At 54.7% G+C, this 25,595-nt stretch overlaps 1 protein-coding gene across 1 annotated transcript in view; it reads left to right on the top strand.

The window, feature by feature from the left end:
- The window catches only part of ESRRB (estrogen related receptor beta), a 103,071-nt gene extending 77,868 nt beyond the window's left edge, over window positions 1-25,203 (top strand). Inside the window, exons 4-7 of the mRNA XM_084891078.1 lie at window positions 6,534-6,644; window positions 7,169-7,330; window positions 15,464-15,733; window positions 21,691-25,203. Of these exons, the coding sequence (XP_084747204.1) occupies window positions 6,534-6,644; window positions 7,169-7,330; window positions 15,464-15,733; window positions 21,691-21,935 (788 nt within the window). The 3' untranslated portion in view covers window positions 21,936-25,203. The remainder of the gene's footprint in view (window positions 1-6,533; window positions 6,645-7,168; window positions 7,331-15,463; window positions 15,734-21,690) is intronic.
- Window positions 25,204-25,595: the final 392 nt, after the last annotated feature.

The raw sequence follows: 25,595 nt of genomic DNA, 5'->3' as shown, positions 1-25,595 counted from the left end.
TCTTAATAATAGAGGTCAAAGTCTAGGACACACCCTGCCCCAACAGAAATGGACAGAAGTGTTGGGAGTCGGGGATAAACACCCCAAGGTCCCCATTCTCTCATCTCCTGTGGCGCCTCCATGGGGACAGGGGTAGGGAGCCAGAGGACAGGGGATGCCAGGAGACAGCAGGGCAGAGGAGAGGAGAGTGTGGAACTGGGGGAGCAAAGGAAACCCAGCTGAGGGGGAGCCACCTCTGCCTCTGACAGCGTGGATGCCACAGTAGGGTCTTCTGTGAATCATACGCTATGGTACGACCTCTGGGCAGGATCGGCCCATCAGCGATGAGGGAGGCTGAACTCAGCTGAGTCATCTCAGGGGGTGCCATTCAGACTGAATTCTAGGTGAATGGTGCCCCGGGAGCTGTGTGATGGTGGTCCTGGTAGGGTCTCTCTGCTGCTTGTCTTCTAACATGAAGACCCTTGGCCCGCTGAGAGACGCCTGGTGCCAGAGAGGTTAGATCCTGGGCTCTGGAGTCAGACTCCAGTCCTACCTGTGCGGCCTTGGCAAGTTACTCCTCCTCGCTTAGCCTCACTTTTCCCATATATAAAATGGGATAGTAATGGCGGTTCCCTCATAGGATTGTTACAATTCCTAAGTGACACCCATACGATGCTCAGAGCACAGGCCGCACCTGGTAGCAACTGGTCAGTAGATGTGAGCTTCTGCTTATACTGGTGTCCACAAGATTTAGGGGGGTTGTCCTGCTGCCAAGATGCCAATTCCTTATCTGGTTTTGGGCCAACTAAAGGAGTCGGTCTGCACAGGTGCATGTATTTAGTGATTATCACCCTTTTGTGTGTGTGTGTTCGTGGCACCTACAAACTTAAATTTTGACTTGCATGTGTGAAGAGATTAAACCATGTTGAACAGTGGTTAAAACCAAGGACATATTTATTACAGTACTTTGAGATCTGGTACACTCTACACATGAGTATTATTAATGCTTGTTTCTATTCAGAAAGTGCCAATAAGATGCTACAATCAATCTAATAATCCCAGGCAGCAATTGTGAATTAGTATTTTGATATGCTCCTGAGCCTACTTTTCAGCTATTTTGTTAAAGATAAGGACACAAACAATAAGGCAACTCCCATTTCAAGCTCAAGTCTCCTTTTTTTTTTTTTCAGTTTGGTGTTTGTAAGACTTCAACATCCTAATTGAAAAGTAATTGCCCATCGTGTTTGTGGAAATTGCTCTCCGCTGCAAGTGGCAGAGAACTTAACTGTGAGTGGCTTCAGCACTGACAAATGAGACGGATTTCCCCTCTCACAGGAAGCTGGGGTCAGTGGTTGCTGCATTGCACAGGCTGCTCAGACACAACATCAAGCGCTCAGGCTCTTTCTTCGGGTCTTTGCTGTCCTTACACAGTGGCCTGTCACAGCTCTGGGCTTCACCTTCCAGGTCAGGGTAGGAGAAAGGCAACAGTAGCTGCATCAGCTTGTGTGACTCTTTTATCAGAAAGGCAAAACCATTCCCAGAAAGCCCCCACCATGGAATGTCCCTTCTCTCCCATTGGCCAGAACCAAGTCATAGACCAGCCCTTCTTAACTGGGAAAGTGGGGAATGGATGGTTGGGACTAGGGCACGTTGTCTTCACAGACAAAACCCCAGTTCTGTTAGTGTGGAAGAGGGGGGATGGAATGAAAGCTGGGTAAACAGCTAGTGATGTCTGCCAGGCCCAGCTGTGAGAAGTGGGTGATCTGCTTCTCAAACTTTCATGATCCGACATCTTGCTCTCAGGATGAAAACCCAGTCCCTACCTCTTGAGGAGGGGCTTCTTGTTTACTAAAATTATGAGCAGCAAACTAAAAAATAAATAAATAAATAAAATTATATATATATATATATATATATATATATATATATATATATATATATATATATAAACACACTGGTTGATAAAAGTTTAAGTACCACTGAGCAATGTCCATTTAGGTAGAATGCAGAGGAATTCAGACCTCTGTGCCCTGTGGAACTGACCCTTCTCAGTGCAGAGCAGATCGCACCAATAAAGACAAATGCATAGGAAGCAGGGAGGGGATTGGCCTGCAAACACTGCACAGATATAGAAAATAAAGAGTGCTTGGAAATGGAAGGAGGGAGCCCAAGGAAGTTCAAGTCCATAAAGGGTTGTCTTGTGGAAGGGTATCGTCTTATTGGATGGGGTGAAGGGAGGGACCTGATTCAGAGACAGAATGCAACTCAATACAAGGAGGAAATGTCCTGAGGAATGAATGGCCAGTCTTGAGGGAGTGGATTTCTGGAGGGACCAATGGAAACTGGACAAAAGATCAGACTCTGAGATTCTTCTGCTTCATTTCAGCGGGGCACACCATTTACTTGGACCCTGGGTCGGGCAACAAAGACGAATGGAAGACCTTGCCCAGGGAGAGGGGTGTGCGGTGTATTGTGAAGAATTGTTTTAACCGCAGGGACTTTAAGAGAGGATGAGCAAAGGGAGCCCAGGAAGAGTGCCAGGAGAGAGAATGCTTGAACTGGGCCTTCAGACAAGTGGATGTGAATTGCCTTTGGGGAGAGTGTGGGCAGGAGGGATAAGGGCACTCACTTCCCTTAAGGGGTGCCCTTCTGCCGAAGCCCCGCCTACGGGAAGGAGTCTCTTGGTTGAGAAGCACATGTTTCTGCCACAAGACCCTTCTCTTGGAAATGATCGTTAGCAAACCGTGCCTGTGGGGCAGGGTGCTCAGCAAATGCTGCAGACCGGGGCCCTGTCCTCTGAGAGCCTGTTGAATTGAAGAGCTGTGATGGGACCAGAGGGGAGGGGGGGGGAGGGGGGGAGGGCGGGGGCGGCAGGAGAAGTGCCAGGTGAATGCTGAAGCACAGGGTGCTGGGGTGACAGCCTCTCCTGCCTGCTGGAACCACTTCGCAACTTACCGAGCATTTCCCATTAGCATGTCATTTGATCATCACAAAAGCCATATTTGGTGAGTGGGGCTGGTGTTACTATTGCCTCCTCCCCTGTATGTGATGAGGAAAGCAGACCCTGCAGTAGGATTGAGTCTCTCTGGGCACAAGGGACACCTAGTGGGGGGTGGGGGTGGGGGGGTAAGGCCAGTTTGTTTTGGATTCCTGGAAGAGGCCCCCGGTCTGGGTGGGGTGGGGCCTGGGACCTTGATCTTTGGATCCCCTGGGCTGAGGCTATTACAGGGACAGCAGGCAGGAGGCAGGGGAGCAAAGGCATCTCACCACCGGTCTCGTGCATAATCAAAACCAACAGGGTATTAAAAAAAAATACAACCAAATGACCTGATAATTGATACATTTATTGATTGAAGCCATTGACCACTGTGCTGTAAAGATCTGGAGGAGAAAATTTAAAGGAGAGTTTACACGTTTGTGCCCCGGGAGGTCATACCCTGGAATGGCAAAGAGCTTGGATGCTGGCTTTTTTATTGGAAAAATTACTGAATCTCTCAGGGCGGGGGGAGGAAGGCGTGTGTGTGGTTGGGGGGGGGGTGTGTGTGGAGAGAATAAAATAGGCATAATAGCACCTGCTTTGTATGCTGTGAATTAAGTAGGGCAATACATGAAGTCCTTTGTAAATTAGGCTGTTCACATTTTTACTATTAATGTGATTTTCCAGAGAGATGCACACAGTGCTGGGGAGAAAAACGATGATGATGATGATAATGATGATGGTGGTGGTGGTGGTGGTGGTAATATTTCTTAAGCATCCACTCGTATGGGGTGCCAAGGTAGACCCTGCAGTAGGATTGAGTCTCTCTGGGCATAAGGGGCACCTAGTTGGTGGGGGAGGATTCCTGGAAGAGGCCCCTGGCCTGGGTAGGGTGGGGAGAAAGGAGGTACCCCCATTTCTGTATTCATCAAGACTTTCTTGAACACTCACTATGGATCAGGTCCTGTATCAGGACAGAGAACAAATGTGGGGACTGCCCCTCTCCCTGTCTTGCTAAGAGATAGGTCCCTCTTTACTGTTTGTTGAGAAATGTCCACCCTCCTTGACAGCTGCCTGGGGCCAGGCAGGCTGGGCGGGAGGGAAGAGCTCAGGAGGCGACCTTCAAAGAGAGGAAGTCGGTGATGGGGGGAAGGGCTCCTCCTGGACCCCACGTTAGACCCTGGCACAGAGGAGGTGCCCAGGACATGGGGGCCCTGGCGTCCTTCATGAATGAAGCCTGGCATTGTCACTCGGTCTTATCAGCTCTCCGAGGGGAAGCCAAGCTGGTGGAGGGCTGACTCCCCTCGGGTGTAGTAGGCAGGGGGGCTGCTGTGTGGCTGTGTCACAGGATGGGGCCAGGAAAACCCTGCCAGAGGACTTTCCCCAAAAACCTTCAAGGGAAGAGCCATCCTTCCTGTGTTTGTGCGCCTGCTCCTTCTGCCCTCTCTTGAAGGGGCTGGGAGTGGGGAGGGAGCAAATGTGGGCCGAGGTAGCAGCAGCAGCAGCAGCAGCACAGGTGTCTAGGTTTTGTGCCAGAGAAGATTCAGCTGTCCCTTCAAGGTCCCAGGGACGGATGGGAGCTGATTGACAGCAGCCCCGCCAGGATGCCGGAGTGCGGCACTTCCCAAACTCCTGCCTGCTATGAATCACCTTGTTAAAATGCTGACTCCGACTCCTTGGGGGCCGGGCCTGAGATTTTTGCATTTCTAACGAGCTCCTGGACGCTGCTGATGCCGCTGGCCCTGGACCACACTGTGAAGGAAGGTGGCCCGTGGTGGCCCCCCACATGTACTCAGCCAACTATCGCTGGCCGGTGCGCTGACCTGCCACCTTGGGACTGCAGCTCTGCCCAGGGCTCGCTCTGGCTACCAAAGCCGGCTTGGCCTGGACCTAGGAGGCCCACTGACTGTGCAAGAGGGGGCTCAATGCCCGGCCCTTCTCTGCATCCGGGCGGGTGAAACATGTTCCGCACGGTCTCCCAGGGTCCTCGGTAGCCCACTGGATAGCCTGCTCCGGAGCACGGTCGTCCCCCAAATAAGCTGCCTGCCTGCGTGTGCGTCCTTGTCTCAGGTCTGCTCCTGGGGAACCCCCTACAGAGGTGGTCAGTTGCAACCCACTCTGGCCCCTGAAGCAGATGGGGAGTTCATTGGGAACCTATCAGGAGGCTCAAGGACCACACCCAAAACCAGCCAAAGACTCAGACTCGGGGATGCCGAGGAGCCCAGGCCCGGGGGACCCAGTGACCAGGAGGGTCTGGCCCCGTGCTGCCTACACCCCTACCCCTCTTGTCTTTGTGTCATTTGATCCTGATTCAAAGCCTGCCTGTGTCACCATCCATGCTTCCACCTCCAGAGGACTACTTTGATATCCACAGTGGGGGGGGGGGGCACAAGTGTGCGCCCCCCCCCCCGCCCCCCAGCCCCCCCCCCAGCCTAGACCCACAATCAGGGGATTGATTGCCTCCCATTATACAGGAAGCAGGGTGGGATGCTGAGTTTCCGGGCTGGAAGGTGAAAAGGAGGCAACTGATGAAAATGCTGAGCAGTGACTGCATGCCACCCCTCCCCCACAACTCTCCTTCTCTACCTCTCCCCACAAAGACACGTCTGTGTCTCCTGGGGCAGTCTGCTAGGCTTGATGAGCTCAAGGCAGCCTCCTCACCCTCCAGGAGGTGGATGTGCTCAGAGCCCCTAACTGGAAGCAGTGGGCGGGGCACTCCTGCCTGGAAGTTCCTTTAGGGCCATAGCATTTAAAGAGGTGGCCCCTGCCCGGTAGGTAAAAGGTGATGTTACTCTAGTTGTTCTCCTGCTCTGGGTAACTTCTCTCCTGCACATCCTCACAGAAGAAACAGCCAGAAAACCACCCCTAGCTTGAATGGAATCTGAATTTCCATTCTGTTAAATTGGGATTATTCCTGCCTTTTTCTTCCCTGCCCTCTACCAACCCACCCTCCCCAGGGGAGGCCTGGGCTGGTAGGACCTGAGAGCCCTGTAAGCTGGGAGGATGGAAGGGGCCAGAACCCATGGAGAAAGTGCTGGGGTGGGGAGAGGACAGGGCTCTGAAGACCAGGACTGACTGGGGCTCTGGGAGGGTGAAGCTTGACCTTTGGGGAAAGAACAGAAAGTTGAACTTAGGGGGTCAAATCAGAGGTGGGGAGGCCACTGAGCTCTCTTTCAGGACCTTGGCCCCGACTCCTCATGTGTTTTAGTCAAGGCTCATTTCGTGGTGAGGAAAGGGCAGCCCTTCTGTTTTCTGCGTTTGTTTCCACTTTGGAGCTAACGTGGTGGGTCTCCCCATCCTTTCAGGTCAGGCCATGGGGGTGGGGGGTGGCCAGTCAGAGTTGTGTGCCCTTGGAGGATGAGGTGCCCTCTCCAGGTCCTGCCCACTCTGCTGGCTGGTGAGGGTGTCAGACAGCAGGAGCTGGGGGAGGGGCAGGTTTCTTCTGAAAACCAGCAGCTGTCAGAGGCCATGAGGGTGTGGGCCGGAAGGACTCAGCCAGGGCTGACATCCCAGTCAGCGCTGACCTCCCTGGTGATGCCGAACGACCCCTGAGTCTTCCTGCCTTTCCTCCCGACAGGCGTGCGTCTTGACCGAGTGCGTGGAGGCCGCCAGAAATACAAGCGACGGCTGGATGCGGAGAACAGCCCGTACCTGAGCTTACAGATTCCCCCACCTGCTAAAAAGCCATGTGAGTGCCGGGGCAGTCCATGCCCCTTCTGCCAGCTTCTGTACGGGAACATCTGACATCCCTTGGGGACACGCTGTCTTCCCAGTACTGGGTTATGGGATACTGTGGACCTGAGGGAGGAGGCACCAGTGCCTGGCATTGGTAGAAGGTGCTTCAGGATGATCCTGTATTCAGAAGGCCTTTCCCTAAGGGATGCCCCAGAATGTGGTTCCAAATGCAGTGTGGTCCCCAGAGGCCTGGGCTCCAGCATCCAGAGCATGCCCCTCTAGCCACCCACACGCAACGGGTTCTTCTTGGGAGAATTCACCAGGCAACTTCCCTTCGAGGCTATCTCTCGGCAACCTGAATCGCCACTGTCAGCAACCCTGTGGAGTCAGGAAGAGGGGAGGGATGATTACAGCCAAGTCTGACCTTGGCTCCTCAGTACCTGACCTGTCTTCCTGACCCATCCCGACCTCCACCCCGGCCTCCCCCAGCCCCGTTCCTCTCTCCAGCCATTTACTTGCCTCCTCTGGTCTCTGCAGTGACCAAGATCGTCTCCTACCTGCTGGTGGCTGAGCCGAACAAGCCATCTGCCAGGCCTCCCCCCGGCATGCCTGAGAGCGACATCAAGGCCCTGACCACTCTCTGTGACCTGGCAGACCAAGAGCTCGTGAGCATCATCGGCTGGGCCAAGCACATCCCAGGTGAGTCACACACAACCCGGGAGAGCGTGCTCGCAGGGGCCTCCGGCCTCTCTCCCCACGGGAGCCTGGCCTCAGCAGCCCCATGACACCTTGGCAAGCCTGTTTGTCTCTGGTTTCCTTTTCTCTCCCTGTGGGAGTGGAGGTGAGCATGTGTTTGGAAGGTCCCGTCATGTCTCTAAACTTCTGGGGGCTCCTCAGAACTGGTTATCATTCTAAAGGGGGTTATAATTGCATCTATAAGAGGTGATACAGACTCAATTATAACCCCTTTAGAATGAAGGTCTTTGAGTCCATGTAGGCCCTGTTGGAAACATGCTGGAAAACAGCTCAGGAGAGGGATCCGCTCTCCAGCTCCCTGTCGGGGGCCGGTGAAGTGGAAAGGTTAAGAACATGGCTTGGGAATCAGACTGGGATTCATACTCTGGGCCTGCAGCTTACTAGCTGAGTAACCCTGGGCGGCTCCATCCTCCTCTCTGGGATTTACCTCCTCTGTGGGCTGCACCGTGAGACTGACATGTGGCCATGCATGTGCACACGAGACACATGCTAACATCAGCTGCACGCTCACTGTTGCCAGCAGGGAGGCCTGTCTCCTTGTCCGGGTTCTGGGATTTTGCGATCGTTTCTGGCATGGGAAGTACATGTAACAGACATGTTTCAGACATGTTTCAGACGATGCGGACTTTTCTTCATTGCATGCGGCCCGACCCCTCACCCTTGTTTAGCTCTTCTTGCTCTGGATAAATGATGGGAGATGATTTTTTATTTTGTTTCTGTAGACACTGGCACCCACATAGTTTGTATGACCCACTCGGCGGGGACCTTGCTGAAGTCTGTGCAGCGTATCCCTTTAAGGCAGTGGCCGGCAAACGTCATTAGTCAACAGAGCCAAATATGAACAGTTCAACGATTGAAATTTCTTTTGAGAGCCTACTTCTGCGCACTGGCCATGAAGTTTCGAGCGTACTGTACATGTGCACCCGCACATGGTATTTTGTGGAAGAGCCACACTCAAGGGGCCAAAGAGCCGCATGTGGCTCTCGAGCCGTGGTTTGCCGACCACTGCTTTAACGTTCTAACACACTCGGCTCGTAGTGCGGTGGGGACGGCCCATAGTCCTCTGGTACTGGCTCTCCTGGACTGGGATTCTCCCTCGCCACGCGGCACGGGACCCCGAATCTTGTCTGCGGGTCCTCTCTCTGTTTGCCTGTCACGAGCTCTGAATGATGAAACGGCCGCCATGCTTATGTAGCAAAGGTGTCCTGGCCTTGTGATGCCAAGACCCAAGGTTGGTGGGGCGAGTGGAAAGGTCTTCCCGTGAGTCGTGTGCACAGTTCAAAGGGAGGTCCCTCCCCGCAGGCGAGGGCTGGTGGGGGGCCGTGCGGCTCAGAGGGGATGCCCATGCCACTCAGCTGGCAGGATGCCTAGAATCCCCGCTGTGCTGCTGGACTCCCTGTGGCCCGAGGTATTTTTTCACGGGGGTGGGCGCGCTGGGGCTCTGGACTGAAGCGGCCTCAGTAAGCGGCTCAGCCTCTTGGGATTACACACTCAGTGGTTTTGAATCTGCCCTGTGCTGGGTCAGCACAGGTGTGGGGTCAGGCCACTGCTTAAGACACCTCAGCCTGGATTGCTCCACTAACCCAGGGCCAAATCGGGTGCAGCTCCCCGGGACCCCTCCTATCACTCACTCCTCTTCTGGGCTGAGCAGACACAGCATCCCTGCGATGGCTCAGGAGTGGCTCCTGGTGGCCCTCTGGTCCATTGCTTCCCCTTCCTACCACCCAGCCCTGCGCCACCTCCCAGAGAGTAGGGTAGAGCTAGGAAGTACCGTCTCCCCTGCACCCAATCCTCCCCGTCTGTCCTGTCATCCCAACTCCGCCTCCTGTCTGTGCCCAACCCAGAGGTCAGTGGTCAGAGCAGAGTGGTTCCTGGGGATACAAACCCTGGGTTCAGCTGATCCCAGTTGCTTTTTCTGGTGTTACAAGAGACTTCATTTTCCCCTGAGAATCAGTGTCCTCTCCTGTGAGCTGGGACTCGGAATAGATCCTCTTCCCCAGGTGCTAGGAGGATAAGGCACAGGCCCAGGCCCGCACATGGCAAAGACCATGGCCATCGTTGCTGCTGGTACGTTATTGGCAATAGTGTTAAAAGACCCCTTTCGCATCACCATTGCTCTTTGTCCACAGCTGAATTCTTTTTGATTAAAAAATAAAATAAACACAGGGGCTCACTTGTCTGCCTCAGACACTAATATGCCTATTTTGCATAAATCTGCATGCTGAATTATTTGGGCCTGACCTTCTAGTGTTTACTAGTAAGGCAAAATTAATTAATAGAGCCTCCTGCCACTGCATGCAAACCTCATATTAAGGGTGATGACACATCAAGTGCCTGATACATTTAAAGGATACATTCTTTGGCCCATCCACTGAAGGGTCCCAGATTCGATTATGGTCAAGGACATGCATCTTGGTTGCAGGCTCAACTCCCAGCCCCAGTCAAGGCAATAGGTCTCTCTCTCTCTCTCTCTCTCTCTCTCTCTCTCTCTCTCTCTCTCTGTCTCCGTCTCTGTCTCTTCCTCTCTCTCCCTCTCCCTTCCTTCCTTCCTTCCTTCCTTCCTTCCTTCCTTCCTTCCTTCCTTCCTTCCTTCCTTCCTTCCTGGAAGAGTGGGAGAGAGAGGGAAAGACAAAGAGAAACATTGATGTGAGAGAAACACATCTTTGGTTTGCCTTCTGCATGAGCCCCAACCAGGGCCTGGGCTGGGGAGGAGCCTGCAACCAAGGTACATGCTCTTAACTGGAATCGAACCCAGAACCCTTTGGTCTGCAGGCCAATGCTCTCGCCACTGAACCGGTTAGACCTTCAGACTTGATTGGGCAGAGGCCACGGAGGAAAAGTCCAAAAGGGCATGAGACGCTGTGAACAGTCCAACGGCACACAGAAGCTTGGAGCCACCTGCTTAGCTAGAGCAGGGGTCCTCAAACTTTTTAAAGTGGGGGCCAGATCACAGTCCCTCAGAGAGCTGGAGGGCCGGACTATATGAACTACTAATCCCTACTGTAACACCTTGGCTGCGCTCACTGCCCAAAAAACCTGGCGGGCAGGATCAGACTCCCCTGGGGGCTGCATGTGGCCCGCGGGCTGTAGTTTGAAGACCCCTGAGCTAGAGGAAGGCTGGTTTCAGCACCCACTCCTTCCCAGCGCCACCCCCCCCCCCCTTTTAACCGGGGAGGTGAACACACAGGGTGGGCCTGGTTGGGATTTGCTCAGAGTAACAGCCGCTCTTTTGTGTGTGTCAGGCCTAAGTCTCCCTCCCCCAGATGCTGACTTTCCAAGAGCTGGGCTGCCCAGGGGACAAGCTCGAGCCTTCAGTGTGTCCGCCTCTTGCTTCCGGTGAGCAAGAGGTTAGAAGCGGAGCCCTGGACTTCCTCAGGTGGTAGGCACCACTTGATGGACCGCAGCCTCCAGGTGTGATTAACCGGTCTCCCTCTGCAGCCCAGGCAGCCTGGAGGGTGCCCCGGCCGGAACTTTCTCCTGCCAGGCCTGGGGGAGTCCTCACCAACATGTGGTGGCTTCTGCAGGGGACCCCAGAGGCGCCCCACATCGGGCCCCCCAGTGGCCCTGCTCCCAGGTAGCCACCGTCTGGCCCGCCCTGGGAGCAGCATGCCAGCGGCCGATGAAATATGGGCTGCCGAGTGACAGCAGCTGTGTCTGGAGTGGCCTCAGAGCCTATAATTACATCTCCCTTTATTACCTCTGCTAATGGCCCTCCAGGTCGACAGAAACGATAATAAATTAACAGATTATGAACTCCACTTGCCACAAATTATGTGCTCTCTCTCTCTCTCTCTCTCTCTCTCTCTCTCTCTCTCTCTCTCTCTCTCTCTTTTTTAAATTCTAGGAGCTCCTGCTGTCAAGTCACAAGGGGATGGGGGATGGGGGAGAACCTGACGTTATTAGATCAGTTGGTGCAGATAAAGCAACTTTCTGAGGGCAGCAGAGCTCAAGGTGGGAGACTCCGGGAGAGAGGGCCCATGGGCAGCCAGCGGGGCAGAACCGAAGGGGCCAGTGCCCTCGGGGGTCAGCCAGGCACATGGAAGGCTGCACTCCTGGGGCACGGCCACACCCAGCCCTTCCAGCGGCCCCCTGGGCCCCAGAATTGCTAATTACTTGATGGAGGAGCGGAGGAGCCCTGGCAGAAAAGCAGAAGTGGAGGGTGCTTTGCTGAAGGGCTCAGCCCCTTTGTTTGGGTTTAAATAAAAGAAGGAGTATGGGCTTCTGGTAAAGTTGTGGGTGTGACAGAGGGGTGGAGTTCCAAATGCATCCCTCTGGGAGTTTCCTGTACGTGTACACCCACCCAGCATGCACCCACCGCACACCCACTGTATGTGTGTGTGTGTGTGTGTGTGTGTGTGTGTGTGTGCACACGAGTGTTCATGCACACGTGTTCTCCTCCCCTCCAGGGTCATACTATAACTTGCTGTACCTGCTTCTTCCATTTAATTATAGGTAGTAGTATAGCACCTGCCATGTGCTAAGCAGTGTTCTAAATGTCCCGTCCTTAGCTCATTTAATTCAAACAGCCCCCCGAGGTCAGGACTGTTAGTATTCCTGCTTTACTAACAAAGAAACTGAGGCACAGAGAGCTAGACAGCCAGTGGTCAGCAAAGCTGGGGTTTTAATATATGGTCCACCTCCGGCCTCTGCCCTTCACCCTTATCCCCTCCCTTATTATGCTCTTGAGTATCTTCCACATCCACACACATTCTACCTTATTCTTCTAGTGGCTTCCAGTGTGCTGCTCATTTAACGAATTAGCACATTTGTATAATAATTGCATGTATTACCTGGGTTACATCGGGGTTGTCCTGCTTTGGGCCATTTCAGATGGACCCAGCAAACTCCTCTGCACACGTGGTTGGGTGTATTTACACATGCTTTTCTTTCTGGGAGAAGTTCCCAGCTGTGGAATCGCTGGGTTAGAGGGAGCATACCTTTCCTTTTGCACTTGATTTAATTTTATCCTTGGACACCTTAAACAGGGGCAGGTTCAAACGCCCCAAATAGGCAAAAATGTATTCACAGGACTCGTCTCCATCCCCGTCCCCTCCTCCTCCTTCCTCCTAGAGGTTTTTCTTTCCCATTTCCCCTCCTAGTGTTTCTTTTCTCAAATATTAGAAAAGGTCACATATTTCCCCCTTCCTTGCACTTGGCATTTGGATTTTCAAGCTAATCCAGCTCCTTTTGAAAACGCTCAAGGAGGAAGGGAGAAGTCAGGGGCTGAGACCACTCAGATCAGCCGAGCAGGGCGGTCTGGCCACAGGCCTCAGGGGCATACCCTCCAGAGGTGGCACACAGCTCTCCCAGGAGCTGTCTCCCTCCCTCCCCAGCCTCCCTGCCCCCCTCGCCACAGGGCAGGCCTGCCTCTGACTCAAAGGCAGCTACACCCCCCCCCCCCCCCCGTCCCCCCACGCCTGGGGGACTACAAGGGGCTCACTACAAATTGTGTCCTCTTGGCACAATTTCTTATCACCTGGGAGTCAAGGCCCAGTGACCTTTGCCTGTTCTCTCCTCCGACTTGGACACTTGCTGGGCACCTTCTTGGCACCAGGATGGGAGCTTGGCAGCGGGGATGGGAAGATGACAGGAAGCTCAGGGCATGGGGCACACAGACATGGAGCTGTGTGCTGTCAGAGCTCCTTGTTACCCTGCAGGGCTCAGCCTCAGAGTCTCCTCCTCCGGGAAGCCTCCCAGGCTCTCCTCTGGGCCACTCCCCCACTGTGTGTGCTCAGAGCCCTCCGTCTCCTCATGGCGCTTCTTCTTGTCACGACTTCCTGGTGACACGCGGTACTTGGCGTGTCCTTCCCTCCTTACCGCGAGCTCTTGAAGGCTGGGCCAGTACCAGTTCCGGTTTGAGCTGGCCATCCTGTCCCCGGGGCCTTTTATTAGTAGGTGTTCAATAAATGCTTGTTGGATGCATGAAGGGGCAGAGGCATGCTATTCACGTTCTTCCTGTGATCGTACCTGCATGATTAGCCTCACGGGGGGCTTTTCTCTGTTTCCAGAAGGAGACCTTCCCTTCCCCTCCCTCTCTGCCACCTTCCGATCCAACTGTCTATTAATTTCTCCCCATCCACCTCCTACCTCTTTCCTCCCGTTCTGTCTGCTGTCAGACGCCCCCACCCCAGCGCCGTCCCCCGCGTCCCCACACACACACACACACACACACCCTCGTGGGCTGGCTGATTGGTATCTGTTAATTAATGTCACCCGAGGCCTCTCTTGCTCAGAAGCCCGATAAGGGAAATTGGATGTCCATTTCTATCTATCTTTTATTACCTCCCGGCTCTCCCCGCCACCACGGGGAGCCACACACCGGCTCCCACCCCAGGATCAGGACAGCACACGCCCCTGACCCCCTGTGCCGCGGCCCGTCCCCCGAGAAGGCGCGTTGATGCAGCAGGGTAATGGAGGTAATTGATCGGCTCTTTTGTCGGTCACCCCGGATGCCGGCAGCCAGGGCCTGGGTGGGGCAGATCAGGCCCGAGAACTGCGAGGATAGACTAAGAGGGTGCTCACGGGGAGAGGACAGCCTGCCAGGTAAGGGAGCACCCTACAGAGGAACACACATACACAGGTTGGAAAAGAGGTAAGACGGTGTTTTTTAGAGACAGAGGAGGGTGGGACAGACGCCACGGAAGCCCACAGCGAGGGGCCAGTCCCAAAGCTTGGGGCCACCCCAGGCCTCCAGTCCAATGGGCGGTGAGAGTCATGGCAATAGCATGCTAACAACACCGGGATGCGTAGCCACAACGATAGCCTTCACTGCTGAGCACCCACTGTGTGCAGGGCGATGCTCGGGCTTCCACGCACCATCCTCATCCTCACAGCCCGCTCATCCAGGCGGGGTCAGGTACCAGGTCTGCAAGGGAAGTGAGGGGTCCTACACAGGCAAATTACCCCTGAGAGTCCCCGACTTTTCATTGCCGTGACACCTGGTGCCGCTGTGTGTGTGTGGATGCTGCTCCTTTTTTCAGCTCATCTGGGATGTGGTCCGCATTGGAACCAGTCACAGAAGTGACTAGCTGTTTGAAAATCGTTTCCTTCCTTCCTTCCTACCTCTCTGCCTTGTGTATCGAGATGGTAATTGACTTTGCACAGTTAAGCACATATAATGCAATTCCAGTACATTATTCTCATTTTGCTGATGCATTTCATCTCATCACTAACAATAGTAAAAGCCTCGCAACCTTGCTGTGTGTCCTGTCACCATTGTCTCACTTAGCCCTCACAGCGACACTCTTTAAGCGGGCACTACTGTTACACCCATTTCACGGATGAGGAAACTGAGGCATGGAGAAGCTGCGCAGCTTTCCCAAGGTCAGCCTACAGCTAGTAAATGGAGAGTCGGAATGCAAGCCCGGGCAATCCTGAGAACACACTGGACAAGACGGTGGCACAATTCTGGAGCCTTCCCTATGCCCAGGCTCACAGGACACGGGACTGCTGCATCATTGTTAGATGGAGAGGAATGGCCTGGGCAGCAGGGTCCTGACCCCAGGGAAGACAGGCTGCCCTGTGACAAAGTGCCCCCTGACCCTAGAGACCCCTGAGCATTTTGTAGGCCCAGGCTGAAGGTCACCGGAGGTCACTGGCCAGGAGCAGCTGGGTCCTGAGCAGCTGGGACTCTGCACGGAGGGGCAGGCTCCACTTCAGCACATTGAAGCCTTCTGGGGCTCGAGCAGACTGGGGAGCCTGGAAACTGCCCAGACTCGAGGAGACCCCGTCCTGCCACCTCCTAATTCTATGAATTCACGACCTCCTTAAATTACAAATGCATTTCATTTATCAAAAAGCCTCTCCAGGCGTTTGAAAAAATACCATAGAACAAGCAGTAATGACGATAATAACAAGTGTCAATGCTGACTGAGCTCGTTAGGTACGTCTTTTCCGTGAAACCCACGTCTGACCCATTCACCAACAAAAGGACGATGAGGCCCAAAGGTATGAGGGGGAATGGCAGGATCCGGAGGTGCCCGGACCCCTGCCCGATCCGGCCCTCCGGCCAGCCTCAGGGAGGCCCAGGCCCGCCCGCCTGACCACGGCCGCCCTCCTTGCGTCCTCTCCCCGCAGGCTTCTCGAACCTCTCCCTGGGGGACCAGATGAGCCTGCTGCAGAGCGCCTGGATGGAGATCCTCATCCTGGGCATCGTGTACCGCTCTCAGCCCTATGACGACAAGCTGGCGTACGCCGACGACTACATCATGGACGAGGAGCACTCCCGCCTGGCGGGGCTGCTGGAGCTCTACCGGGCCATCCTGCATCTCGTGCGCCGATACAAGAAGCTCAAGGTCGAGAAGGAGGAGTTTGTCACCCTCAAGGCCCTGGCCCTGGCCAACTCAGGTAACGGGGAATGTGGGACATCACCTCAGGCCCGGGGAGCACCCCACTGAGCCCTGTGAGGGAGATGGGTGTGAAGGTACCGGAGGCTCTTGTCCCCAAAGGTTGTGCAAGGGGCGGTCTGGGGTTAAAAGGGTGGTGGCGAAGGCCGGCATTGGCTGAGTGTTTCCTGAGCCCTGATTTGCAGAACACTGTGCTGGGCCCTTGACCTCCAGGCCAGCACATGGTCAAGGACACAGATTTCAGAGCAAAAGGTGACTCAGAGTCAAATCTTGCTTCTTTCACTCAGGCAGGCTGCTTTATGCAGTGCCTCCACCTGCTCATCAGTAAAATGAGAACAGTAGGAAGGCCCTACCCCACAAGACTGTGTGCATGATTTATTTGTATGTAATTAAAATTATATTGACAACATATCTGGCCCATGGTAAGTGCCCAGCCTGTTAAATAAATTAGCTGTGCACTTATTTCATGCTTACAAACAACCCTGGGAGCAAAGTTCTTATTTTTAACCCCATTTTACAGATGTGGAAACTGAGGCTCAGAAAGGTGAAACAAATTGTCCAGGGTCATACAGAGCTAGGAGTCAAGCCAACATCCTATGATTCCAAAACCAACCTGAGCTCATGCCCATTCTTTGAATCTCTCGATCAAATTGTTCAGGTCCAAGAGAAAAATGTCCTGAGTTGTTTAGTCTGGTGTTCAAAGGAGGCCTTGTTCCATTTCTTCATTCCCACCAGCTCCTGGGAAAAAGGGCTGACACAGGGAAATGAGCTTAAACATATTCTAGTCTGTCTGCACATGGCGTCCGCCTGTGCAGGGTGCCATGGGGATGCAGAAGGGAGGGAAAGGCGAGGTCCCATCCTAAAGACTGTCAGCACGCGCATGTGTTGTTCTGCTGCTGGACGGCGTGTTGAATTACCTGCTCAAGTCTGGGTCACATGGACCCAAGTTCAAATTCCAGCTCTGCTCCTTGGTAGCAGTGTGACCTTGGACACGTTGGCAGTCTTCCTAGCTCCGTCCTTGTGTGTCGGGGATATCCCAGTACCTCCTCCAAGCACTTGTGTATGAAATGATCGACGGGAGATAAAGCACTTAGCCAGTGCCTGACCTGGAGGAAATGTTCAATAAATATTAATTATTATCATTATTATTAATATTAGAGGACACAGAGCGTTATCAGCATATGGGAGAGGGAGAGCTGGCTCAGGTGGAGACAGTACAAACAGGGCAACCTACGGGTTTGCTTGCTATTGTTGTGCTTTTCCTGCAAGCCCCACATCCAGGAAGCCTCGGTCCCAGGCTAACGGGATCCGTGGGACCCCTCACAGATGGCTCCACAAAGAACACAGGGGACACTGCTGATGCCCCATCTGACCCCCTTCCCTGGGTCCCTGCATGCAGGCCCAGCTGCTGAATTTTGTAGTTGATGCTCACAGTCCCCCCCCTTCGCCAGAGATTCACCCGCACCTGCCTTGCCAGGAGGGGTACCTACCCTACCCACCCCTTGGCACCTTCAGCCAATGGTGGGCCCACACGGGGGAACCAAAGGCTGAACTCCTGGCAGGGTGGGGTCAGGCTAAGCCTAGGCCACGTCCTTACCTTGCAGGCTCCTGCCCTGCCCCATCCCCCTGCCCTCTCTTCCTTTCTCCTGAAAACATGCCCTCTATGAACCCCATGCGTCTGAACTCCTGTCGCAGCCCCTGCTTCCAGGGAACCTGACCTAATCCAAAAAAGGGAAGCTTTTGGTTTTTTTATTTTAGTTCAAATCCCTTTTATTAGTAAACCAATACAAAATAATAATTTAAAATTTGCATGCTTCTATAGAGATCGTTTATGCTTTGAGTCCCCTTTTGTAGTATGTGTTTTGTAGGAGAATGCCAGTGCTGTTGGGGTTTTTTAGTGACTTTAGATTGACAGGATAAGCAGGTGGTTTGTAAGTACCATACACCCCTGTATAGTTCCCCCTACTAGGAACATCGTGCATTGGTGTGCTAACTTGTTACCATGAATGAGCCAATGTTGGTATGTTATTATTAACAAAAGTCCACAGTTGCCACCGGGGTCTTCACTCTGCATTGTATAGGGACAGATCTCCATCCTTACATGTCCTACAGAGTAGCGTCACCACCCCCTGTGCCCACCTGCTCAGCGCAGCACCTTAGGCAGCACTGTGGATGGGCACAGGAAGGGAGGGGACACAGTGAAATCAGAGGGCACAGGGCCACCACAGGGAGACAGCCAGGCTGGCAGGCCTTGGAGGGCGATTTTGGAGTCTCCTGATCACTTCACAACAGACCTGAGCTCAAGTTTATCCCAGTTGGGATGAGAGAGAGAAAAGCGGGGAGGCCACTCAACTGTCACCTTCATTCCCTCCGCCCCCCCCTCTCCCCCCCCTCCACACACGCTGCTAGAACTGTCAGGAGGCTCTTTAGCCCGACCAGCGGCTCTCGCTTTGATCTCAACACATACAGACATGCACACACGCTTACAGACATGCACACACGCTTATAGATATTCACACATGCACACATACACACAAGTATATACATGCACACACTCACACGGATATGCACATACCACCTGAGGTTTGGTGCCATGAGCACCAAGCTTTGCCTAAATACACACGGGTCATGTGAGACGAAGTTCCAGGAGCCTGGACTTCTTGTCCCAGTGGCATCTATGGGGCTATCCTGCTGCTTCTGTGCCGGGACAGGAAGCCTAAGGTGGAAGAGAAGGCGTTGGTGATGCCCAAGGCCCTGGCTGCACAGTGAAGCAATCAGCTGCAGGCAGAGACGGGGAAAGAACAGGCCATTTGGGGGGTTAGGCTAGAAAAACAGTTTGGGGTCACAGAGGCTCCTAGCTGTGAAAGGATTGGGAGCCGTGAAAGATAGAAGGGAAGAGGAAGTGGCCTGTCCCCAGCAGTGAGGTAGGCAAGTCACCCAGGCTGACAGAGCGTGTTAGCTGGAGGAGAGACGGGGACGGGGGGTCAGCCTGGTGGCAGCCGCATGGGCCACTGAGGGAGCCACTGCTCAGGTAGAGTGGATGGGACAGGGCCTCTCAGTGGCTCAGGGGGCTGACACTAGACAGGGCGAAGCACATCAGAGACAGGCTGAGCCCCAAACCAGGGTCTCTCGGGAGCCTGCTGGCCGACGTTCACCCCGTGTCCCAGCCTCTGCAAGCCTCCCTGACAGCAGGAAAGAAATCATCGCCATTGATTTTGTAATTAAGTTTATCAATGCCATCGATACAGACGTGCTGATGGATTGCAAAGAAATTAATCCTGCAATGTTATTTTATTTCATTTTTGGTCGAAGGCAGCTGCCAATTTTGGCCTCCTTGGGGAGGCGGGGGTGGGGAGGGGAAGCTGGCAGAGGCAGGGAGTCTGGAGGGCCAGGTCCCAGCCTACAGGGCCTAGCGCATCTGAGGTGCACACTCTGTAAACAGCTGGGAGAGGAGGAAGGGAGCCCTGCTGCCTCTGTAACCGGCAAAGGAGTCCTCACCGCCTTGGTATCAGGAGCAGAAAGTGTGGAGGGACCTTGTGTATGGGGCCAGTGACATCCCAGCTCTGCTAGGGCACTCATCCTGTTAGAGTCTTCACCATCCTATAGTAAAAGGCTAATATATAAATCCACTGAACGGTGGAATGACCAGTCGCTATGAAGCACACTGACCACCAGGGGGCAGATGCTCAATGCAGGAGCTGCCCCCTGGTGGTCAGTGTGTTCCCACAGGGAGAGCTCTGCTCAGCCCGAAACCAGGCTCATGGCTAGCGAGCACCGCGGTGGTGGCAGGAGCCTCTCCCGCCTCTGCAGGAGCACTCAGGATGTCCGACTGATGACAGGCTCGCTCCCCCTTAGGAGGGGGAGCCATTTGTTGGACATCCCTCAAGGTCTCCTGGACTGCAAGAGTGCAGGCCGGGCTGAGGAATTCCTTGCCCACCTCCTCCACCTCCCCAGAGCACAAACCTTGTGCACCAGGCCTCTAATAATGAAAGTAGTATCATGTACTAGGTGTTTATTAAGTACCTGGTAACAAGCTATTTCATTTAACCCTCAGCACCACTCTGTGAGGTGTGCACTCTTAGGTGCTCCATTTTATATACTAGGACACAGTCTCAGAGAGTCTAAGTGACTTGGCCAAAGCCACGCAGCATCTTAAGATTCCGGAGTCTTGTCTAGCTCATCCTACTCCCATCCTCCCAAGAGAAAGAGGCAGGACCCTTGAAGGCACAGGCTGCGTGTAGACCCAGAAGGTTAGGGGGGTGGTCACTGGTGTCAGCTGGCTGGTGCAGCTGCCCTTGGCAGTCTGGTATCTACACCAACCCAACATGCAAGGGAATTGCCCCGCTCCTTTGAGTAGCTCAGGAAACTTGCCCAGTCTTCCTGGATACCCACTCAGCTTTAAGCTCCCTGATCCACATGCTCCCTTCCCCTCCCAGCTTTGGCAGGCCCTGGGCGATGCAGTTCAGGGTGGCGGCTCAGAGTCTTTAAGGAACATTAGTCAGAAGAAGGCTGTTATTTTCTCTGGCATCAGGGAATGGTTTCCAGGAGATGTCCTTTGCTTCAGCTCAGACCTGACTGTTGCCCAGCTATCATCAGGCACCTCCTGCTCCGCTGAGATTTGAGTAAATTTTGTTTGAACCCCCAATTCATGGCATGAGACCGAAACACTCCCCAGGGTTTTAGATTGGAAAGGCCCCTTCCAACAGCTACCTGCATCACTGTGCCTCATGTGTCCAGCCATGTGTCTCAGTACCCGCCATGTTCCCTACCACGGGGCACCCCGCCAGAGCTTAGCCTCTTCACCTGTGTCTGTGTTCTGTGATCAGCATTTTACAAGGTTACCTATTGCACTGAAGGCTTGAGCTGGTGTCTGGCATCAGAAGCAGCAACAGTAAAGTGATGGTGCTGGTGGTAGTGATAATAGTGGTGATGGTATGATGGTAGTGGTGGTGATAATGGCAGTGGTTATGACAATGGTGATGCCGATGGTGATGATGTTGGTTGTGGTTGTGATGATGGTGTGATGGTAGCGATAATGATGGTGATGGTGGTAGTGGTAATAGTGGTGATGGTATGATGGTAGTGGTGGTGATGATGGCAGTGGTTATGATGATGATGATGGTCGATGCGATGATAATGGTGATGATGGTGGGATGGTAGCGATAATGGTGGTGGTGGTGGTTGTGGTTGTAATGGTAGTGATGGTGGTGGGTGTGATGATGGTGGTGATGATGGTGGTGGTGGCTGTGGTTGTAATGGTGGTGAGGGTGATGATGATGGTGGGTGTGATGGTAGCAATGATGATGGTGGTGGTGGTGGTGGTGGTGATTGTAATGGTGGTGAGGGTGATGATGGGTGTGATGATGGTATGATGATGGCGATTGTGGTGGTGGTGATGTGATGGTGGTGAGGAGGAGGATGATGATGATGGGTATGATTGTGATGGTGATGGTGGTGGTGGTGATATCACTAGCTGGGCACTTACTTTGTACTGTTTTAAGCCCTTGACCTGTATTGACAGGTAAGTATGGCTGTTATCTCATTTCACAAATGAAGAAAATGGGGCACCAAGAAGTTAAATAACTTGCCTAGAGTCACACAGGTAGCAAGTGAGGGACACAGGGTGCCACCACCACCAGTCTGGCTCCACAGTCCACCCGGCTCCTCAGGGCAATTACAGGTTTGTTCACAGTCATGCCCTTTGGGGTCTCTGCTTCTGTCTCTCAAAATGTCCTCCATAGATAGGATCTCTCGCTGGGTCCAACCCTCGCTCTGCCATTGGCCTCTGTGACCTCAGACTGACTGGCAGCCTCTGAGCCCTGGTTTTCCTCTCCCTAAAATGAGGACTTGGGTGGCTCCAAAGTCTGCTTCTGTGGTGGCAGGCTTCTGTGGTGGCCTCCATCGCCCACGACGGTGCCCTCCACCCAGGGCCCCTGACCCTCTCCCTTGCGCCCACAGATTCCATGTACATCGAGGACCTGGAGGCGGTCCAGAAGCTGCAGGATCTGCTGCACGAGGCTCTGCAGGACTACGAGCTGAGCCAGCGCCACGCGGAGCCGCGGAGGACGGGCCAGCTGCTGCTGACGCTGCCCCTGCTGCGGCAGACGGCCGCCAAGGCTGTACAACACTTCTACAGCCTCAAACTGCAGGGCAAAGTGCAAATGCACAAACTCTTCCTGGAGATGCTGGAGGCCAAGGTCTGATGGCCCGGCACCCAGACGGACTCCTGCCTGTGGACAAACGGCCGGCCGGATGCAGAGACCTCCTCAGCCACCAGCCTCGACCTGCAAGCCTATGTCATGGCCACGGGCAGTCCCAGAAGGAGGGGTTACGTGCCTCCAGCTGCGTGCAGGGTCCTGGACGCTGGGGATGGGAGCGGGGATGGGAGGGCAGGGCGTGGGGCTCATCTGTAACTGGCTTTTTCTTTGGTATGTTTTTCCTTCTCCATGGGCAGTGCTGAGACCGGAGACCACCCAGGAGGGCCCTCTCTCCACCAACCACCCAGAGGCAGCTCAGACGTTTCCCGGCCCATCCCTTCCCCCTGTACCGACCCCTGGCCTGGTGGGCAGTGCTGGTACCTAGGACTCGGGCACACTCACGTGGGTTCCACCTGGAGCAGTTCCTTTCTCCGAGGGCAGGTGCTTGTCCTGGGGGCCCTCCCCACTCTGGAGTTCAGAGATCCTTCAAGGGGCCCCACGCCTTCCACAGGCCAGTGGGCCCTTCCTCCACACGCCCCCTCAGCTCCGCACACACCAGCTCCCAGCAGGCACTCACCATCCAGAGAACAGCAGCTAGACTCACGCATTTTCCTGGCGCTCCAGCCCTCAGTGTCCTGCCTCCCCGGACCTGCCGCTCCTCTTCTCCCCCAGGAGCCCCTGCTGCCTCCTGCCCTCCCTCAGAGCTCACCGAGCCCTGCTTCAGCCAGCCAGGGGGCCACAGCTGGGACAGTGCTGGCTCAGAGAGGAGCTCCTCCTTTCTCCTTGCCTTTACCCTCTGTCAACCTTCAGGGCAGTCCACACAGGCTGTCTGTGGGAAGTGGGGGTTGTGCAGCACCCTGGCCCCATCCTAGGGCACCCCCTTTCTAGAATGGCAATCCTGGGAACCTGGGCACCCCGAGTCAAGGCTGGCAGTCCTGGAACCTTCGGCACCCTGATTCTAGGCTGGCAGCCCTGGGGCTCTGGGCACCCCAATTTTTTCCTGGGATCCTGGACACCCCAATTCCAGGCTGGCAGTCCTGGGGCCGCAGGCACCTCGATTCTAGGCTGGCAGTCCTGGTAGGATCCAGGCAGAATAGAGAGGCCAAAACCAACATTTGCTGAGCACAGAAAAGCCCCAAAGCAGATAAACAAGAGGGGAAACCAGAAGACGGGGAGCCCAGTGGAGGTCACCAGCCTCTGATCACCCTGGTTCTGGGCAGCGGACCTCAGGTCACCCCTCCTGCATTCCCAAGGGAAGGGCTGGGAGAAGGTGCCATGGGGTGGCGGTGGCTCCAGCCGCCCTCTGACTAAGCAGGTGTGGTGCACTGGGAGGCTCAGCTCTCATGTGGAACCACCCAGCCCCCACGCTGCTATGAGGGGTGACCAAGCACCCCAGCTTGCCCTGGATGTTCCTGGTTTGAGCACTGAAAGTCCTGTGTCCCAGGAAATCCTCCGTGTGGGCAAACAGGGACAGTTGGTCCCCCGAGTGGTAGCGAAAGTCTGTGGTAGCCCACTTGGGGGAGGACAGCTCTGACCGCCCCGTCGGGTGTGACAGGTGCCTAGGGCAGCTTAGGGGCCTGAGGATGGACCTTCCAGGCCTTGTGACGCAGGCATCATAGCCACACCACCCGGGACACTTCTGGGGAATCCACACCCATTCTAGCCCAACCTCCGGGCACCTGGAGAGGCAGGCAGACCCCACCCACCTGTCGCCAGGACACCAGGCAGCCAGGCGCCCTCTTCCTCAGCCTCGTGGTGTTTCTAAAGCAAACTGGCAAACCGCAGCTGCTGGCTCCCCTCCGTCTCCCCACACAGACCCGTTTCCCAGGCAGGAGGGCCGGCTGACGTCCTCCTGTAGGAAAGGTGAAGGGCTCCAAAGGACTCAGACCAGAGACGCGTGCTCCACCCATCCCCTCCCCTGTGGCTGTGGGGAATCCAAGGCCCTGGCCACTTGACGGTCAGCATTGGGTTACACTCCCTCCCTAGCTCTGTGTGGGTCCCCATTGTCCCTGGTCTGGATGGACGCACAGACACTTCCTCAGCATCAAGGAACGGAGACCAGAGCCCAGGTCTAACAACCATCAGCCATCGTGCCCTGAGGTCTGAACTGGAGAACTCCCGGTGCGAGAACGTGCCCCTCACTGTGCCCAGCGCTGGAGGAGGTGGGGCAGAGGGTTCCATCGCCTCACCTGGGCTCCCGCCTCTGTGTGGTATCACTTCTTGCTCGAGCGTGAGGACCGTGCTGCCAGTCCCCCTCCTGGGAAAAGCCTCTAAGGCACCACAACTGGCGTGGCATGGGCAGTGTTCTGTACCCGGGCAGCTCCCTCACCCCTTTCCAGCAGGGTGGGGTGGTGGCCCTGGTGTCAATGAGGCGTCGCTGCTGATGCTCTTAACTCTTAGGGCAACGGAAGTCCGCTCAGTGAGGCGGCCCTGCGTGCACATGACGGAGCCACAAGCTTTCAGAGAACACATTTGGGGCGGCTTCTAGGTGGGGACTGAGCCCTCCCTGGGAAGGGGTGGCCCTGCCTTAGGGGGGATGGTGCTTTGAGGAGAGTTTAGGGACACCCAGTCCCCTCCCCCAAACAGGACAGAATTCAAGTTGACCCCAAACCTGCTGTTCCTGGGAACCCTGTAAAGCGGAACGAGCTCTTCTCAGTTGTATTCTCATGATTCAGGTCATGACGTGAACAAGAAATAAAGTGGAAAAATCCAACCACGGAGAAGGCGGTATCGGCTGGGTTTTGTTTGGTCCCCGTGTCCCCACCCTTTCTAAAGCCTCTGGCCGGTCTTGTTACGCATGACCCTGGATGGTGACCCCAGGTTATGCATACAGGAAACCAGTTGTCTCAGAACCAGAGAGGGGTGTGGTCTGGGAGGCCATGTCAAGGCCTCAAAGGAGCTGAATCTGCACGCAGCCCTGCGCCAGGGTCACCCTCCCCTCCATACTCTCCCTTCCCCCCTGTGCAGGTGGGAGAGGTCGGGAGGGGGGAGCGGTGAGAAACCTGGGACAAGCAGAGGGGCCCATGCCCAGGGGACAGCACCAAAGAAAAGCACTATGTGGAAAGATGATTTTATTTTCTAATAATGCTAATGTGGCTGGAATGGCTTAAGATGTGTGTATATTTTTAAATGGCATCCATCATCGCATCAGCACCTGTGGTATTTCCTCTGTATGTGTTACCCCCAGGACGCCCCTGTACATGCAACCCCCCTAGGATTCTCCGGTCCTGGCCCCGTGTATCTGGAATCTAATAAATAAGGAACGGCCTATTGGAAATTTCTTCACCTTATGTTTGGGCCGCCGTATCCTGGACGGCACAGCTCTCGGGTCTCACAGGCTGATGGCAGGAGAGGCCGTGAGAACCAGCTCAGCCTCCATTCTCTGGGCAGCCAAGTATGTTCAGTGGCCACCTCAGAGGTGTAAGTGGTGAGGTCTGGGCCAGGTCTACTGCTTTGTAGACTTTCAGTGCTAGCGGTGAGGCCACCTGATTGCACTTGCACTCTCTCCCCGTGTTCAAAGCCCCTCACTCAGTGCGTGCCCCTGCAAGAGCCCAAGGTCATGTTCAATGCCCAGCCACTCACCCCAAAGAAACAGCCCAGCAAACCACCAAACCAAAGTGACCCAAGTCTTTACCCTGAGCATTGTCAACATCAGCAGTGGGACGT

This window comes from Pipistrellus hanaki, assembly GCF_964339955.1.
Source record: "Pipistrellus hanaki genome assembly, chromosome: 1".
Classification (NCBI taxonomy): Eukaryota; Metazoa; Chordata; class Mammalia; order Chiroptera; family Vespertilionidae; genus Pipistrellus; species Pipistrellus hanaki.
Note: the sequence above shows the minus strand (reverse complement) of the source record. Positions and strands in the feature narration are given on the sequence as shown.